This window comes from Argentina anserina, chromosome 4 (assembly GCF_933775445.1).
Source record: "Argentina anserina chromosome 4, drPotAnse1.1, whole genome shotgun sequence".
Classification (NCBI taxonomy): Eukaryota; Viridiplantae; Streptophyta; class Magnoliopsida; order Rosales; family Rosaceae; genus Argentina; species Argentina anserina.
In genome coordinates this window covers 178,902-197,250 of record NC_065875.1, presented here as the reverse complement: position 1 = coordinate 197,250, position 18,349 = coordinate 178,902, and the positions used below count along the sequence as shown (strand labels likewise).

At 38.4% G+C, this 18,349-nt stretch overlaps 3 protein-coding genes across 6 annotated transcripts in view; 1 reads left to right on the top strand and 2 right to left on the bottom strand.

Annotated features, from left to right (window-relative positions):
* The window catches only part of LOC126791775 (uncharacterized), a 90,266-nt gene that overhangs the window by 20,034 nt on the left and 51,883 nt on the right, over positions 1 to 18,349 (bottom strand). The gene's annotated exons all lie outside the window — the stretch shown is intronic.
* Positions 118 to 10,921, top strand: LOC126791778 (uncharacterized). 3 transcript variants are annotated; one of them, XM_050518254.1, is made up of 15 exons: positions 118 to 314; positions 598 to 1,107; positions 1,476 to 1,574; positions 1,688 to 1,740; positions 2,404 to 2,461; positions 3,065 to 3,147; positions 3,871 to 3,948; positions 4,249 to 4,328; positions 5,741 to 5,922; positions 6,460 to 6,534; positions 8,480 to 8,520; positions 8,747 to 8,852; positions 9,097 to 9,179; positions 9,846 to 9,919; positions 10,480 to 10,921. In XM_050518254.1, the coding sequence occupies exons 1-15, from the start codon at positions 180 to 182 to the stop codon at positions 10,587 to 10,589; spliced, it is 1,767 nt and encodes a 588-aa protein (XP_050374211.1). In that variant the 5' UTR covers positions 118 to 179; the 3' UTR covers positions 10,590 to 10,921. The 3 variants fall into 3 exon arrangements, with proteins under 3 accessions (XP_050374211.1, XP_050374210.1, XP_050374212.1); XM_050518253.1 differs by having other exon boundaries at positions 1,473 to 1,574; XM_050518255.1 differs by lacking the exon at positions 9,846 to 9,919 and having other exon boundaries at positions 1,473 to 1,574.
* On the bottom strand, positions 10,930 to 17,523 carry LOC126791776 (YTH domain-containing protein ECT1). 2 transcript variants are annotated; one of them, XM_050518251.1, is made up of 8 exons: positions 17,381 to 17,523; positions 16,927 to 16,964; positions 16,653 to 16,830; positions 16,303 to 16,379; positions 15,805 to 16,221; positions 14,318 to 14,842; positions 13,627 to 13,839; positions 10,930 to 11,843 (listed from the first exon to the last, which is right to left on the bottom strand). In XM_050518251.1, the coding sequence occupies exons 1-8, from the start codon at positions 17,409 to 17,411 to the stop codon at positions 11,403 to 11,405; spliced, it is 1,920 nt and encodes a 639-aa protein (XP_050374208.1). In that variant the 5' UTR covers positions 17,412 to 17,523; the 3' UTR covers positions 10,930 to 11,402. The 2 variants fall into 2 exon arrangements, with proteins under 2 accessions (XP_050374208.1, XP_050374209.1); XM_050518252.1 differs by having other exon boundaries at positions 16,653 to 16,826; positions 17,381 to 17,484.

The window sequence follows — 18,349 nt, the reverse complement described above, 5'->3', positions numbered from 1 at the left end:
ACCCCCCAATGGGCCAGCCCACCAGCTGCTGCAGCCCATTTAGAGTCGTCACTCGACGGCCGCATAAAACAAAAGAGAAAAGAGATTGCTACTTGTCGACTCTGGCGGACAGTTGTGAGTAGCAGTTGCTTGCTTCTTTTGAAGATTCAGACTTCAGAGAGGCTTGGTGAGTGTGTAAAATGGGTACCATGGACTACTTGGCAAACCTACTCTCTGCTTCAACAACACTACTAGTCTGGAATCCCAGGAAGCTACTCAAGCCCCACAGCTTTAAACGATTCAAGATTCAAGCTCAAACTCACCGCCCATCACAGGTACAATCCCGATCTCTGTGAATTAACTTCAAGCTCTGTGACTTCTGGACAACTGATTCTTACAAAGCTCAAGGGTTATCACTGGGTTTTGCGTTGAAGAACAAGATGCCCCAATGAGTAATCTTTTTGGGTTTTGAATCCCTGTGTAGATAACCCGGATTCGTTTACTTTGAATTTTTTTAAAAGATTACCATGCCTCGATCAAACACCTTTCAATTTTCAAGTTTTGTATCTTGAACTTTCCATCACTATTAACTAGTAGTCCTACCACTCCCATTTGCAGATCGGCATTGCAAAGCCAAGAGATGATATTCAGGGATTTGTTTGGCCTTCTCCAACTGATGAGATCCCATTTTGGAAGAAGCAGTTTCCTTCTTGGGATGCGAACTCGGAACTTCCCTCCGAACAAACCAAGGACTCCAAACTCATGGACATTGTTCATGTTACAGCTGAAATGGCACCAATTGCCAAAGTTGGTGGTCTTGGTGATGTTGTAACTGGACTGGCTCGAGCATGTTTATCACGTGGCCACACTGTGCATATAATGCTTCCTTTCTACGCTTGTATCCACAAGCATCACATCAATAACTTGACGTTAATCACAACATATAACTCTTATCATGATGGAAACTGGATCCCCACTAATGCATATCACGGGGTGGTTTCAGGAATCCCGGTTATATTTATTGAACCATCTTGTCACTTCTTTAAGGGGCTTCAGGTGTATGGGGGTTCATACGATGAGCTGGAGGCATATATGTTCTTTAGTCGTGCTTGCCTTGAGTGGATGCAGGTTCGGAACTAGACTTCGTTGTTTTCTTCTATTTTGTTTCACTGGAAGGATCTATAATTGAACTCAAGACAGCTAAACTTTTTCATATTTATCATTTGCATGCATTTAATATAAGAGGTCGTATTTTACTAATAATATTACTGGTAAAATAATTTCTCTGCTGTTCTTAAATGTTATTTGTAGCATTATACCCTCAGTATAACTCATAAGAAATTATTCGTATATTTTGATGTCGGACTTTGCGTTCACTGTTGTGCTCTCTTCATTGATAAACTTCAACATTTCCTAAAATGGAGTTCATTTCAAACTGTTATCTTCACAAATTTCGATTATTTCAATTTATGACAAGATAATATGCATCATAGCAGGTGACTGGAACACAACCTGATATCATTCATGTCCATGAGTGGCAAGCTGGTGCTTTACCCATACTTTATTGGGACATGTATCATCATCTTTCACTCAAGGTACTTCTCTTACTGCTGTTGTTCGCACTTGAAGTTTTCTAATAGATAACAGTGCTGTTCTTTAATCTATCTTTGAATACAATATTGATTATCCATGTGTTGCTAATTTGTAGAAGCCAAGAATAGTATTGACAATCCATAACATGGAGCACTACGGTGAATGTAGGTAAGCAAATCATTATATCTTCTCTCATAGGTATATGGTTCTCCACATGTATTTATCAGGCTACTTTTTGTCTTCTCTTACTAATTTCCGCTCCTGTCTCTGACTGTGATTCATCTTCTTTGTGGGTGTTCTTTTCACGCGACTAAAATTGTCTTTGCGAGACAGCTCTTATAATTTTATTGTATCATCACCCTTCAGATATTGTTGCATCTTATTTTAGTGTTTTTAGTCTGGTTGGGGACAACTTTTTCCCCTGTATTACAACTGTTATCCCTTTATGATGAAATTATGTCTCTTTTATTATTATTTTTTCTAAAGATCTAGTTAGAGCTTTCTTTTTAATTGCTATAGAGGGTTATAGATTTTTGTTCGTGCCCTACAATTGTTCGAATCCCAGTAAGGTATTTTTGCTATCATGGATCAGAAGTTAATACCTTGCTGCTGTTTCTTAGATAAAATTGTGTGCGTTATGTTTTCATTTTTGTTTCTAGAATTAGATTGAGATTTTTTATCCGTTAAATGCATGTTTTACTTGTTATATTCTTAAACTTCCAGAATGATGGAATCATTATAACAAGCTCTTTTAAGTACTTTTTTATTCTTTGATGAAAGAAGTTCTTTGAGTTTGGCAAAACATCTTCAGACATTATTTCTGTATGGCAGACGAGAACAACTCAGCATGTGTGGTCTTGATGGATCCCTCTATGCAACCTTTGACAAGGTGAGGTTTATGTGTCAAAGTGATTTCTAGGTGCAATGTGTTTGTAAAATGGTAATGAGCTTTTGCTACTTGGGGTCTCAGCATAATATAAGGGATTCATATTGGAGCCAGTTAATCCAAAGTTTTTTTTTACCCTGTTTTTTTCGAAAGGCGTTTATTTTTTCCTTTTTATCACAAGGCGGACTATTCCTTTTGATTTTTTTCAAAGACAGATAATTAGCTATTGAACTTCAATGATCCCCTGTCTGTTTCTTTTCAGAAAAAAAAAAGTGCAAGTAGTATCTTAATGATCAAGAAGTTCTTCACCGTGCTTTTGTGAAAATGTCTACAGCAATGTACTTTTTTGTGCAATTATTATTTTTTTGATGAAGAAGATTTTTTTCATATTCTGAGATTATTCTCTTTGTGGTTTTGTGGTATCTTGCTGTTAAAGTACCCTAGATATAATCTCCAGTTTAACTGAAATTATTCTCTTTGTGAATTTGTGGTATCTTGCATTCTTGCTGTTAAAGTACCCCTAGAAACAATTTCCGGTTAAACTGAAATTATTCTTTTTAGTAGCTATAATTTACCATGACTCTCATAGCTACCAATATGGTTTAGGCAGTTGATGATCGAACTGTTGGTCACAATCCTGAAAGGTTAAGCTTGTTGAAAGGTGGAATTGTCTACAGCAATGCAGTAGTGTAAGTGGCCTTACTGATCTTTTTTATTTGCAAATTGTCTGCATGATGTTCTTGTCTTCATTTATTAATTGGCGTATGTTCACAAATGATATGAAAGCCAACTAAGTGATGCACATCTCTTTGCATTTTATTTACTACCTTGAGAGAGGAACAGACGGAGACAGAATTGTCAGTTTCGAACATTTGACCACTGTAACCAACCCTTAATAAGCTGAGATATGTCCCAGCAATCTTGTTCCTGCTTACACCAGCAAGAGTTAAGAGAATGTCATGTAGATGTCACTGCAGACATGATTGCCCATCTGTGAAGCTAATGGGCTCTGAAACCTTGGTGTAGCTTGAGGAAAAGAAATAGAAGCACGAAAGATTAAGAAAAACTGCTTTAATGCTGTGTTACACCCATCTCTGAAAAATAATACTATCTCTTGACTGCTTCTTCTGGCTTTAAGGGTGAAGTAACTTCCAGTGATAGGAAATCCCATATTTCACAGTTACTTATTGGACTTTATAATAAAAAACCAGCCCATAATCCAAGTGGTGCTTGTCGTTAAAAAACTCCTGCCCACTTGACATACAGTAGTTATCAACGTACCACAGCTTTCTATCATTCATCAACTTTACAGTATACATGTGAATGTATGAGTGCATATTTATCCACATTGACATAAACAAGCCTTCCCCCTGTATTTGTTTTGACGACACATGTTTTTCGTGCACCTTCAGTACAGTTTCTCCAACATATCTCAAGGAGACACTCTGCTCTGGATGGCTTTCAAGTACATTGATGAGAAATCATAATAAGTAAGTTCTGTAACTGTGATAAGTAACATATATTTTATAAACTCTAATAAATGATTTACGTGAAACTTGTGCTCGGATTTGCATGCTAAGTTTGAACGCATTCTTTCTTAACTGGTCTTTATAAACACCGACACCTACCTCTGATTGTCTATGCATAAATTTGTTAAAATCAAAGCCCCTATTCAGGGATTCTTTTTCTTTTTGCATGCCATAGGTCTATATTCAGCTTAATCTTCGGCTTAATAAAGTAACCCTGTTATTATTGTTAATGCATCTGTTGACTTTATAGTAATGTTACAGGTACTTTGGTATAGTAAATGGAATAGACACGACGTTGTGGAACCCTTCTACTGATGTTTTCTTGCCTTCAAATTTTGATGGTAACTTCTATGAGACATTTTCTGTTAAAATTTCATCTTGATTTTTATATTTAAATTCTGTTGGTATAATTATCCAACTTGGGTTAATAAGTTTCTTAATTCGGCTCCAAGCTGTTTTAGAATCATTGAAACTAGAGGGGTCGATCAGGCAGCTTTTGACAAGAGGCCTCAGCCTCAATCTATCTGGTCAAAAGGTCATCCTTCGGTGTCTTTCATTTGTAATCAATCTATGACATAGCAAAAATAAAGATGGGCAAGTGCATTTGACCGAGTGGCCCCTGGAAGTACTTCCACTCGTAATGCTAAATTAATGTTAGTCAATATCTTAGTGTTTAGGTTGTCTCTTTCTGTTGATACATTGGAGTTGGTCCTTGGTCTTGCTACTTTAGCTAGTCCTTTGTCAAAGTGGAAATGAAATGGGCTTTCCATTCCCAATATGAAGAAAAAGGAATCACTTCACAAATACTTGCAAGTTACAACCTCCTCTGTGGATGATATTTGTATTAGGTTGCGCTGTGGTTGTGTGCCCAGTTCGGAGCACACCAAGTAAAACTTGGTTCTGTGCCATTTTAGTCTTCCCACTTAGTTCATCTGTCATTGGTAGCACTTCTGAAACTCAATACACTGGGTGGAGGTCTGCATGCTTGTGCTTTTTATGTATTGGTCTATGTGACTCATCTAATGAGTGTATTATACAATCGTATCTGCTATGTCTTCATTCAATAAAATCCAGAGCAGGAAGCTATGTGTCATCTGCAAAACTGCAATGTGTAAGATGGATCAGTACTTTTAGGACTTGTTGATATTAAGTTCAAGGTATCTGAAGTGTCTGGAATCTGCAGTTTCTATAAATAAAGAAACGAAAGAAAACTCTATGAGAGAAAGAGGAGCTCATCATATTCTTTGAACTTAAGCACAACCAACACCTAACTTCAGCACAACCAAATATTCCTTCTTTTTTCCTTTTATTCTCTTTCGGTGAAGTGAAACAACATTTTATTGAAAAGATGAAACAGAAACAAGAGCCATGAGAAGGAAATCACAGCTGGCATATGAAAGAGATAGACCATAGGTGATCATAGCCAAATATTGCTTAATTTTTTTGGCTGATTGAATTAGCTTCAGTTGGGTAAATGATTGTGATATCCACCATCCGTTATTCTGGATTTTGATTACAGACAGATGCATGAGTTACATACTATGTAAGTAACTTAACAAACAAAAGTAGACTGGGAAGAGTGAAGGGGTGTTTCATGGGTTTGATCAAGTCCAATTTTTGAATGTTTTCACTTGTAGAAAATTCTGTTGATCTTACTGTACACTAGTGTGAAGGCTCCCATGTTGTATATGTAACTACTCTCTTACAGCATTCAATATATTATTTTCCTTCTCCTTTCTTTTGTTTCTTGCAGTTCAAAACTCTGAAGGCAAGAAGTTCTGCAAATACTATGTTCAAAGGGGACTTGGTTTGGCCTCAGGCAATCATGTGACAGATACTACTCTCAACGGGCCTTTGGTTGTCTGTATTACTCGCTTAGTTGCACAAAAGGGTCTTCATTTGATTACTCATGCGATCAAGCAAGTTGAGGAACTAGTAAGTTTGTTACTGCCTGCAATCCTTACTTTGTATAAAAGTTAGTGTTAGTGGCTGTTTTGGTTCATGTGCGCTAGCGTGTGTGTGTGTGTGTGTGTGTGTGTGTGTGCTTGTCTTTGTAATACATGGCGTAATGTTCTACTTCATGACATTGACAAGGTGAAACTAACATGAATGACTCTTCAACAAGGATCGTACCATAAGATGAAGCATGTTAAACTTGATAAAGGATATTAATAATAATATTGTGGCTTCAAATCCATATGATCTGCATCATGCATATGTGACACTGGCACTGCAGAAAAGTTATTTGATTACACTGTTTCAAAGTTATTTGCCACTGAAACCAGAAGGTGCCGTCATTGTTTGAACCAATTATTTATCCATGACATAATTTCTGGCAATTACTATCTTGTCTTTTCTTTTGAACAAACACTCTTGTCTTTTCCACAATTTAACTCCGTAGTATTTTTGTGATGATTTTGGCATGTGATTTGATGAGTTTCTCTTTCCTCTACATGTTGGAGTGAATTTTAGGGTGGACAGATGGTTGTACTCGGAAAAGCCTCGGATCACCGGGTTGAAAGAGAATTCGATGACCTTGCAAATTCGGTATTGGATTTTAGATCTGACTTTTAATTAATGCTACAATTGAGGATACAATATTGCAATACGTAAACAATGTTTTATGCTTACATATGAACTTCATTTCCTTATTGTCTGTGTTTTACTTTTGTGTTTCTGATCTCATATTTCCCTCATCATTTCTCTCTTTGCTCAACCATGACTTTGTGACTAAGCTTGTAATCCATGCTAGATGCCCGTAAATTAAATAAAAAAGTGCAAATTATGTAGAGATGCTAGTAAACACAATTTGATTGGTGGAAAATCGCCCCTTTGGCAGTTCAAAGAAAAGCAAGAAAGTCACGTTTATGCCCTATGATTCCGCTATGGCCTATGGGTTCCTAGGTCTCCTATGCAGCTTCAATCTATCCCATAATCAATATGATACTACTGTATTTTAACAGAGTCAGTCCTTCCTTTTCTTTTACTCATCAAATATTTGTAATATGAAAGTTAAGTTGACTTGATCGAGAATCAGAAAAGGGATCTCCATTTTGTCACAATGCTTATAGCGACGTATGCCTCCCAACGAATTTTCTGACCTCAATCCATAATCTTCGTATATAGGAACTGAATGTATTTGCTACCTAAATCTCTTTATATGCCCCATACCTTCATTTTCTATTCAACACCAAATGTTGTACCTTTTCAAATCATAGTCCTTGATTCTTTCTTCCTTTTGTTTTTTTATTGGTAAATGATACAAACAGACCTTAACAAGATATATGAACTTTAATAAATCATAAGATATTTAGTTCAGTGGATGATCAGTTATTAACAATATATATATATAGGAATTCTCAGGTGCGGATTCGCCATTTCCGGCGACGGCGGGGCGGACCACAATAGCCACACTCCCCACCTCCTAGCGGTCCCGTCTGTGCCGCCCGGAGCTCCATTCACGACTCACGTTGGCCAGAATGGGTCAATCGCCGGAATTTGCCCAGAAACTTGAATTTTGTAGATTCCGGCCGCCGTGGGTCGCCGATGGAGCTCCGGCCAACACAGATGAGATCGTCGGGAGGTGGGTAGTGTGGCTTTCGTGGTCTGCCTCGCTTTGGCTTGCTGTCGACGAAAACGGCGAATCCGCATCGTGCGGACGTCCGTAGCCAAAAACGTCTATATATATAGTCTGTCTCTGCTACGGACATCCGCACTGCAAATTTGGCGATTCCGGCCACCAACGACGGCACCGACCAGCATAGCCGCACTCCCTGGCGCTCATGTCTGTGCCGGAGCTGCAGCGCCGGCTCACGGCGGCCGAAATTTCAAGTTTCTGGGCACCGTGCGGAGATTCTGGCGCTGTAGCTCTGGCTGGCACATACAAGAGCGCCGGGAGGAGGGGAGTGCGGATGTGCTGGTCGGCGCCGTCGTTGCGCGTCGCCGGTGGCCGGACGTTCGCATCTGAGAATTTATGTATATATATATATATATATATATACAGTCCCTATCCAGAGAAGTTTCACTCTGAAATTACAGACTGAAGTTCCAATTTTAGCACACTTTTCGGTAATTTTTTTAACCATAAGCGATTCAATATTTAGGTATGTTATTCAAGATCATCTCTACAAAATTTCATCTAATTCGGACATCGTTAAGGTATTGAAATTAGATTAAATCAATGAATGAAGTAAAACTGTTCAATATGAACCGTTCGTGTAAATCTCAATTTTGAAAGCTCAAACAATTGTCAAATTAGATGAAACTTTGTAGAGATGATCATGAATAACATACCTAAATATTGAATCGCTTATAGTGAAAAACATTGACTGAAAAATGTGCCAAAATTGGAATTTCACTCTGTAATTTCATAGTAAAGCTTCACTCTGGATAGGGACTATATATATATATATATATATATATATATATATAGTTCTGTTTTCCCTACTATTTGAATTGAAGCAAGCTGACAGACATTAACATTCCTTTGTAGCTTAACCAAGGTCGCAGCATTCGGATTTTATTGATGTATAGGTAATCAATCTGAACCACCTACAATATATACCAAAGTCATAATCTACAAGTCTACTATCCATTTTTCTTAAGACTGTTCCAAAGTTAGTTCGATATATTCTGACTGTAGGAATTATTGTCCTGGGAGGATCAGAAACCTTTCCTTATGATAGCATGAGTGGCTGTTCTATACTACAATGCATGTTTCTGATTACAAACGTTTGTTATTCGTTACATTTGTATGCAGTGAGGAGTTATCCCACTTGCTTTATGCTGCTGCAGACATTGTTCTAGTTCCTTCAATGTATGAGCCTTGTGGACTGGCCCAACTGATTGGCATGCGTTATGGGGCAGTAAGTAGTTCTCACTATACACATAACATCAACTTTTTTTTAAGGACTCCAAAGCTATATGGAGATTATTGTTGCATAAAAAAAATCACCAGCAATCATTTACACTGCCCATTTACTTGCTACTTTATTTCAATATCATTTCTGCATTGTGTATGTTATGATGTAGTTATTAATATTTCCAATAGTTAACATAGTTTTTTAGACAAATCTAAAGTTATATATTCTGTTAAATCGATGATTTCAGGTGCCACTAGTTAGAAAGACTGGTGGTCTTGCGGATACAGTCTTTGACATGGATGATGAGTCAAATCATGAGATGGCAAATGGGTAACTTTGCTACTTTTGAAAATTGTTCTTATATTGGCTCAAGATTTGTGTGGGGGGGGGGTTTGCATGCTTTCTCAGCTTACTTTTTTGCATCGAAAAAGGAGTAGACAATTGACTTTAAAATATGTACAGATCTTTGTGCTTATGTTATGTAGACATGGCTCAAATGCTTGAATAGCAAACATGAGTTGGTGCCTGAAATTACCTAAAAAGATCAATGCAAGGGCACACAAGGAACAATTCTATCCTAAAGCTTAGGTCGTCACATTTACTTTGCTCAGGTCCAATCATCGTGGTTGTGGTGACTATCTCAGCTTACTTTTTTGCATCGAAAAAGGAGTAGACAATTGACTTTAAAATATGTACAGATCTTTGTGCTTATGTTATGTAGACATGGCTCAAATGCTTGAATAGCAAACATGAGTTGGTGCCTGAAATTACCTAAAAAGATCAATGCAAGGGCACACAAGGAACAATTCTATCCTAAAGCTTAGGTCGTCACATTTACTTTGCTCAGGTCCAATCATCGTGGTTGTGGTGACTATCATCTTAAACTTATAATTAAGGTGTATATCCCGACAATGAAAGAAAGCAACAAAATAACTGTATAAACAAACTTGAACTTCCCAATGAAATGATAATTACATGGGTATCTGTCTTTGTTAGGTTTGTTTTTGAAGGAATAGATGAAGCTTCCCTGAATTATGCTCTAGCTCGCGCATTTGCATGCTATAAAAACCGTAAGTTCTGCTTGTAATAGATTTTTGATGTTCTTTCTTTTAGCTTGTATGTGTGTATGTTTGCTCTTCTCCCCACTTCAGGCGGCTGCTTTCCATAAAAATGAAAAATTTAATCATTCAAATGAATGTCCATTAGTTAGATGTATTACTGCTAGATGGAAGATATTAACTAAAAGACTATTATTTGAAGTCCTTGAGATTTTATCAATTGTGAAACCTTTTTGTTATCCTAGAGTTCTGGTTTGGCAGGCAAAAATTCCTCGCAGCACCTAATTCTGTTTGGTTTACAGATTGAACTAAAGTCTAAAGAAGTTTGTAAAACAAAACGCTTATGATAGAAACAATGGTAGATTAGATCTGAAACCAAATTGAAAAAAGAAAGAAATGAAAGGAGCTCAACATCTGTGTAGATAAGAAATGTAGAGCCATGATGAGAACTTCTTTTCTTCAGAAAAGAAATGCCCTAAGCAATCCAAATATTTACTTGATTTTGCTAAGTTTTTTTTTTTCCTTTCTTTTGTTTCTTGTTTATGTAGTTGATACTTCAATTACTGTTGCAGAGCCAGGAGAGTGGAATCGCATTGTGAAGAAGGTAATGAAGATGGATAACAGCTGGAACAACACGGCTGGCAAGTACGTTGTGATTTATGAATCAGTTACAGCATCATGAATCTCATGATGGCAAGTATGTTTCTTAGCTACAGAAGCTTCATCGCCAATTTTCCAAAGCCTTTAGTATGTGGTTAACCAAGCGCTTCCTACCATCAGAATCGAAGAGTGGGTACAAGGGACAGAAGGATCTTCTTTATATATTTCACTTGTAAAGATCTAGATGTAGTTCCACAATCTGAAAACACTCACCAGATATTACTAAAATGATTGTCCAGGATCCGAAAATACACCCATTAGTGTGCTTATAAGAGCCAATCAGGGCCAACACATAAATTTGAATTAGAGGAATTTCAATGTGACTATTGAGAGCAGAATTAAAAAGTTTTTTTTTGTCAGACAAAGGTTTTGAAAAGACGTTATTTTCTTCAACAATGCTTCTTGTGAATTCCTTTATTCATCTAACCTCCCAAATGGGTAACATCACAATTCTTCCATTACCCAGTAACCAACATATAATCAGTCAAGAACTATAGAATTCCCTCATACAGAAGGCCCCACCGCAACATGCATATTTGCTCAACTACTTCATATTTCCAAAAACTATATGCCCTAAAAAAGAAGCTAAACAAAACTCAATACAAAAGTGTCAAACAGCCTCCCTGCCCAATCATTCCAGGAGAACCACTTAATTGCTCTGAACAATTGACCATGAAAAATAGAGGAACGGGAGTCTGCCTGAACCCAGACTGCAGGAGATGATCAAATTGCCACCTCAATATTTGTCAGCTAGTGAGTGAAGAATCCATAAAATCACAATGGTACAGTAGGTAGTGTGTAGTCACATACATGCCTAAGGTGCATACCCACAACTTTAAATTGATACAACTGTTACCTTCTCGTCAACAGGCTCGCTGTCATGTGTGCCATCTCTTTCAGATGGTGGTACTAACTCTGTGTCACTCTTTTCCAACTGCAATACTTGAGATAAACTATCAGATATTTGCTGTACCGCATCATGTTCATATACAACTGAATCCTTTTTGGAGCTACAGTCGTGTTCAGTTTCTGCAAATTCTTTGCCACTGCTTCCTTTCATCTCCAAGGCTTTATCGGAAATATTAGAAACTTCCTTCACAGTATCAGGAGCAAGAGAATCAGTAGTATCCTTAGTTGCAGAAGGTTGTTGTCTGGCTTTCCTTTCCTTCAAGGACCTTTCACGGTCATCATAAAATTCAAAATCATCAACTATAGATGTCCGTGCATCATAATCACTGAAAATTTTCAACAGCTCAATTCCTTGTTTCAGATTCACCTATATTTAATTATCAACAAACTGAGTATCAGCAAAAAGAGCCGAATCAAAATAAAGCAAACAGACAACTGTGCTAGAAATTAAAAAGTACAGCGAGCAGCTGATGCATGGAACATATCTATGAATCAAATAACTGGCATTCAGCGACCAAGTTTGACATCTCAACATTATAAGTAACTAGATAGGCATTATACCTGACAAAAACATGGCTCCAGATAGTTTAGCATTTTCTAAAAAGGGTTTATTCTCAGTGGAAGGACTCTAATCCTTAATGGATGGAGTGGATAATATATGTTGTAGAAGTTGATATTTAACTGACACATAAGGGAAGTATTTTTACTTCCCCCAGGTTGTCTATCTAGGGGTTTTCTGCCGAGTTCTAATAAGTTCAGTAACTCTGTACTCTCAGTCTTGTATTACTCTTTCATGTCCCATGAAATTCCTGGTTCCAAATGGTTGATGCCAACTAGAGTACAAATAAAAGTTAACTACCATGTATTTCTAATTAAAGGAGTGAAAAGCTTAGTTGTTCAAACCAATTCACCTATTGCATTTTTACCCTAAACTATGTCTTTTTTGTCTGCACAACTAGGATGACAAGTGCAGCTGTGCAGACCCAACATGACCCCTTAGGGGTTTAAAGTGGACATGGTAGCTCATCAACAGAGGTCAACATAAGTGGAAAGCAAGAAAGTTCCAACAAAGGGCCAAACTTAACAATTACCAATGTTTACAAAACATAACACACCATCAGCGCTGTCGTCGTGCGTCGCCGGAACGAACGAATCTGCACCGTGCGAACGTCTGCACCTGATAACCATTCTATATCAAGCCGTTTCAGGTGCGGACATTCGCAGGGTGCAGATTCGTTCATTCCGGCGACCGGCGACACGCAATGACCGCGTGAAGCTCATGTCTATGCCAGCCGGAGCTGCAACGCCGACTAGAATCTTGAAATTTCAAGTTTATGTGCAAATTCTGGCCGCCATGGACCGGTGCTGAAGCTCCAGCCAACACAGACATGAGGGGGGAGCACCACCGGCACCATCCGCGCCGTCGTTGTGCGCCGCCAGAATGGACGAATCGACACCGTGCGGACGTTCGCACCTGATAACCATTATATATATACATAAATTCTAAGATGCGAACGTCTGGACAGTCAAAACAGTGCGGATTTAGCGCCGACCAACACAACTGCACTCCCCTCCTCCCGGCACTCTTGTCTGTGCCGGCCGGAGCTGCAGTGCCGACTTATGGCAGCCGAAATCTTGAAAACTCTGCACGGTGCCCAAAAACTTGAATTTTCAAGATTCTGGTCACCGTGGGCCGCACAGACAGGAGCGCCGAGAGGAGGGGAGTACGGGTGTGCTTGTCAGCGCCGTCGTTGCGCGTCACTGGTGGCCGGAATCACTGAATTTGCACGGTACGGACCGTCCAGACGTCCGTAGCAGAGACAGACTATATATATAACTTTTGGTTTTGGACAATAAAAACACAAGGCAAGGCGATGTTGCCAGAAGATCAATGCTCCGTGGAAACTATATACAGCTCAATCTAAACTTGAACAGCCATAATGTCATCGAGTAAACACAATTCTCAACTTCACTACTATAACGCGAAGCCCCTTAACATAGACATCAGCCATGCATAGTGGAAAAGAGCAAGCATATAAGAATATTCAGGTATTTTGACAACCAAATCTAAGCTGTATAAATACTCGGCACTAAAATGAAATTGGAGTTTTATCTATAAATGAAAGTGGATGAAGAGAGAGATTCACTACCTCCTGACAATCTCGGCTGTGCGTGACAGGCTTATTATCATTATTTTCAAGTAGAATGTGACGGAAGCGAATGTTTGGAACATCCTTAATAATGTGCCACTGAACAGGAAATTGTCCATTCCACCTGTCTTGCTGCCAGTAATCAGCATCTTTTTCAAAGTCTACTGGTCCAGCCATTTCGGCTACTCCGCAAAACTGTCCGCTAGCATTAACCTGTTGCAACCAAATAAAAAATATTAGCACTAATTTGTAATTTAGACCATTTACAATAGGCAAAATTGCAAAAAAAACCTTTTGTAAGAAAAGATAACATCAAAATGGAGATTCAACAGAGATGTATAGAAATTTATGTAACAACTATACCACCAGCGTAAATCCAATCTTTTGTGAAAGGTTAATCTAACAGAACCATTTAAACTATATCTTTCAGCGCAACATAGGTGTGCCAGTTAAGCATGAAAAATGTCATTTAGAACCAATTCCAATACGTAAAGCACCAATTTCCAAGCCAAACTTTGTAGATTAATAGGCTGTCCATGGGCGATAATTTCCCAACAATATATTTATTCTACCTCATACGTGATGGTGATATCAATTTAATCTCCCCCCCCCCCCCCAAAAAAAAAATTATAACCCTCAACCACGCAAAAAGCCCAGGCAACAATCAAAAAGATAGGAACACACAGCATACCGAAAAAAAGAGAAAGACTGGACAGCTGCTTTTTATCTTCTTTGCCTCATGAAAAGCAGCATCAAGCTTCTTGTTCCCATGGGGAGTGCTAGCCCAAACACGATATTTAATACTTTTATGAACGTTATCCTCACTGAAGGACTTAATGATAAAGAACTTTGCCTCCTCGTAATCTGTAACAAAATCCTTCCGGTTAATTGAGTCGAGGTTAATTCCAGAAGCAGACCGATCCATTTTCTTGGCACTAGATGAAGAGCCCTGGTCAGACACACTCTTTTCCTTCAGCTTTGAAGCCCTCGGCCCTCGATTACGGTCATTGGAGATATCATGTGAATTACTGATAACAGAAATTAAATCCCAGTCCTTTTCTTTTCTTCTGCCCTTGTCAACAGAAAGTCGGCTCCGGTCAGTACCAAAAGAGTAAGAAAGGGAAGGACCGCCAAAGTTGGAGCTCTGATGAGAAGTGTTATGTGGGTAGTGCCCTGTAAAGGAACTAGATACCATTCCATATCCATGCATTGGTCTCTGTTGATGAGAAATCCGAAATTAAATCATAGATCATCTTTTAATCAACTCCCTACATGCATGGCCACACTAACAAGTGAAAATGGAAAATTTACATTCAAAAATCAAGGAATATATGATACACAAACTCCATAATCAATAAAAAGAAAATGTTGATCCCAAAAGGTGCCAAGTATGAATTCATAGATGAGATAACAGTAAGAATGACATCCAAGTAATGGTCAGAATTCCAATTATACAAGAATACATTCACACATGGATGGGCAGCGTGTCTTGCAAGAGTGATGCTCTGAACAACCCCAGATCCAAACAATCCAGGGGCAAAATCTTATTTATATTCTGAGAAAAAGGATCCCACTCTAATAGCTCCAAATAAATCCATACATGCATTCAGTATGAAAGCATCTTATATCTGTTGAGAACACTTTTATTGGTACTGTGACTACTGTCAAATAACCTTACACTGGTACAGTTATGCAGTATTGTTTGCAAAATAGGTATGTTCGAGTTTAAACACATTGCACAATTTAACTAACTGAAATTTGTAGTTTACAGCATCTGAAACACTAGGCTCAGCCTATGATTACACTGGAGAAAATGCTACCAAGTGCCGATAACATTTTGCAGAGCATATGACTAACACCCAGTATCATTTTCCTTGAAAAAAAAAAATACTGGCCTTTAATTTGTATAAGGGTTTGGTAATGGGAGCTTATGACGTCATTCAATCAAAATTTTCTGCTTCATTTATACAACTTTTATAACAATAAAGATGCAGAAAGCTAACAACTACAATGCTGATCATATCACTAGCATGTCTCCTATATGAGAACAAATAAAATATGAACAAAGTCGCCCACGTGTCCAGTCTAATAGTAACAATACTAGGAAAATGTATTGTACTTCCAGCAACACTTCTTCATTTTGCAGTAACAATAGTGAAATATAAGATTAAAACGAACCTGCCCAACACTGTGTTCATAAGGTCCGAGTATGCCCATTGGCTGAGGATAAATCCCTGGAGATGCTAAAGGACTCGAACCAAAACTCCCAGACATGTCTCCTCCACTAAATGATCTAAAATTTACGAAGTCATTTGATCCTGGCCCAAAGGCCATGTTGTCAGTGCTACTACTTTCTGAGGTCATCAGCTCGGCCGGTGTCACTGGAATAGCTGAAGTAATAGGAGGCAGACTTGGAGAAGATGGTTGAGGGTAGTAAGTTGGAGAGAAGGGGACCTGTTGTGGAGAATACAGCTGGCCATCTACCATATAAGAAGCCAAAGGTGTAGCGACCGGTGAATATTGTCCATATGCAATTTCAGGATTGAAACCGTAACCAGAGTGATACACAAGAGATGGATTATCACTGTACATGACCTGAACAGTAAAATAGGATAACAAAATTAAGTTTAACTCGGAAAGATAACTGAAAACTGCATAATTTAAAATTGAACGCACCGGCGACATTAAATGCATTCCATCAGTATTGAGATACTGATGATATCCATCCCAAGTACCAGTGCTACTTCCATAACCTGAAACAAAACTTAACTTTAATATATACTCTCAAGATTTGAACTCTAATATGTACATAATGGCAGAAATTTGTTATCCCCATCAAAAGCTTGTTGTATTGGATCTGAAAAGAACATTTACAAATCAAGATCATTTTTAACATACTTCTCGAAATTTGTAACATACTTTTACTTGGTATTCTACAGGAATAAGAGGAATCGCAAACTGCAATGACCAGTACTAATTTCAGCTTCTTCATTGTCCTACAGTAATATTAGCGCTAAGACACTAACCACTGTAAGGCATGCTCGGTTCGTTGGACACATGCAATTTGAGAGGATGGGTGGCGCTAAGTCCTCCACCATCATCTGAAAACTTGGGTTGTTCTGCTGCATTGCGGGAAGGCCCAGTCATGAGTGGAGCAGGAGAAGGATTTGCTGAAGCTAGCCTCTCGTCTTTGGGTGAAACTGGCTGATGATAAACAGCAAAATGAAGTGGAAATAGAAAACATTGACCTAAGCTCCCAAAATACATGAAAAACAAAAACATAAAACTGAGGCAAGATACCTGCTCTTTTAAGACATCTGGGTTAACAGGTCTCTCTCCTGCATTCAGCTTTAAAAGTTAAACTAACATGAAAAGATATCTACTTTCTCAATGTCAGGCATTTGGGTGGTAGTGAAATAAACTCCAGGTGGGGATCTGTTTTGAAATTGAAATTTCTCTGCCAACTCTAATTAAAGCAACCATGCACAATAAACAGGGTTCACATCATACAGAGACGATTGCACTATCAAACTCCAACAACATTGACTCAAAACCCCGTTTTAGGGTTGGGGTTCTGGAATCAAGAAATCAACACCCATTATAGCTACATTTGGCGCGACCCAACAAAGATTTCGAATCAAATCAAAGAAAACGGAATCTGGGATTTCTTAATCAACCGCACCCAAAAGACAAAAGATGGGTTTTTGCATAAGTAATCAAAACAAAACAAGAAAATCAAAATTGGGGGATTTACCAGTGGAGACGATTCGATCTCGGTCGTCCATGAATCAAAGATGGCAGCTACGAGCAGAAGAAAATTGAGAGTAATTAATATTTGGGAAAACAAATGAGAAAGCGAAAGAGAGGAGAAGAGGGGTTTTGGTGTTTTGAGAGAGGGAAAAAAACAAAGGGAGGGGTTTAGGTTTCCTCCAATTTACCCAATATTTATTGATTTAAGGCGGTTTCGTTTTAAATTTTCACTCCAAACTTTTGCTCATTTCCGGCATAATTTTGTCGTGTATCTAAAATCATCCACTAAGATTAGATATATGTGCACGGTAATTCCCATGTATAACTTATTTTAAATGATTAAATTGTGCGACATGGTTGAGCTAGCATTGGTTTTCTTCTTTTGTGATCATTTTGGCTAGACACTCAGTTCAGCTACTAAGAGTATTGGGGGGTTGAAGCATCAACTTTTTGATAAGTGCTTCATGTTATGCAATTTTAAACAATTTCAATAATAATAATATTATTAATTAATATAGAGGGAGATTTGAAGGACTTCATAGCAAGATCCGAATCTTTACCCAAGACACTTTGCGTCTCGCTAGTTAGCAGGATTATATTGTATTTCGCCATGTTAGCGAGTTAATTTGCCGCTGATCGTTTGGCAAATTCCGGTATTCGGTTCCCTCAATCTCTATTTGGTTGCACTGTCTCCCCCATTTTGTGCCCCCAGCCTTCCATAAGGATGAACTGGGAAAGGGTGTAGCTAGAGACTTGGTTGTGTACTTGTGGCCATAAAATATTGGACAACAGTCCACACCCGTCTTGCAAGAGCCACTCTACTCGGTCAAGGCCCAAAACCCGCATCGGGACAACTACGCTGCCGTACAAGCTAGTGAAGCTACTCCTAGGTGGCCGATATTTGCAGAGTGGGAAACAAATTCAGGTGAAACCAATATTGAATCAACCAGACAAGAATTACAAATTTAAGTGG

What these genes read in the sequence shown, in the direction of transcription:
- LOC126791778 (XM_050518253.1), top strand. Translation starts at nt 180, where the DNA reads ATGGGTACCATGGACTACTTGGCAAACCTACTCTCTGCTTCAACAACA. An exon ending in TCGATGACCTTGCAAATTCG is followed by an intron (nt 6,535 to 8,479) that starts GTATTGGATTTT and finishes ATTCCTTTGTAG; the next exon opens with CTTAACCAAGGTCGCAGCAT. An exon ending in CGGATTTTATTGATGTATAG is followed by an intron (nt 8,521 to 8,746) that starts GTAATCAATCTG and finishes ATTTGTATGCAG; the next exon opens with TGAGGAGTTATCCCACTTGC.
- LOC126791776 (XM_050518251.1), bottom strand. Translation starts at nt 17,411, where the DNA reads ATGGACGACCGAGATCGAATCGTCTCCACTG. An exon ending in AGATCGAATCGTCTCCACTG is followed by an intron (nt 16,965 to 17,380) that starts GTAAATCCCCCA and finishes AGCTGAATGCAG; the next exon opens with GAGAGAGACCTGTTAACCCA. An exon ending in ATGAACACAGTGTTGGGCAG is followed by an intron (nt 14,843 to 15,804) that starts GTTCGTTTTAAT and finishes TCTCATCAACAG; the next exon opens with AGACCAATGCATGGATATGG.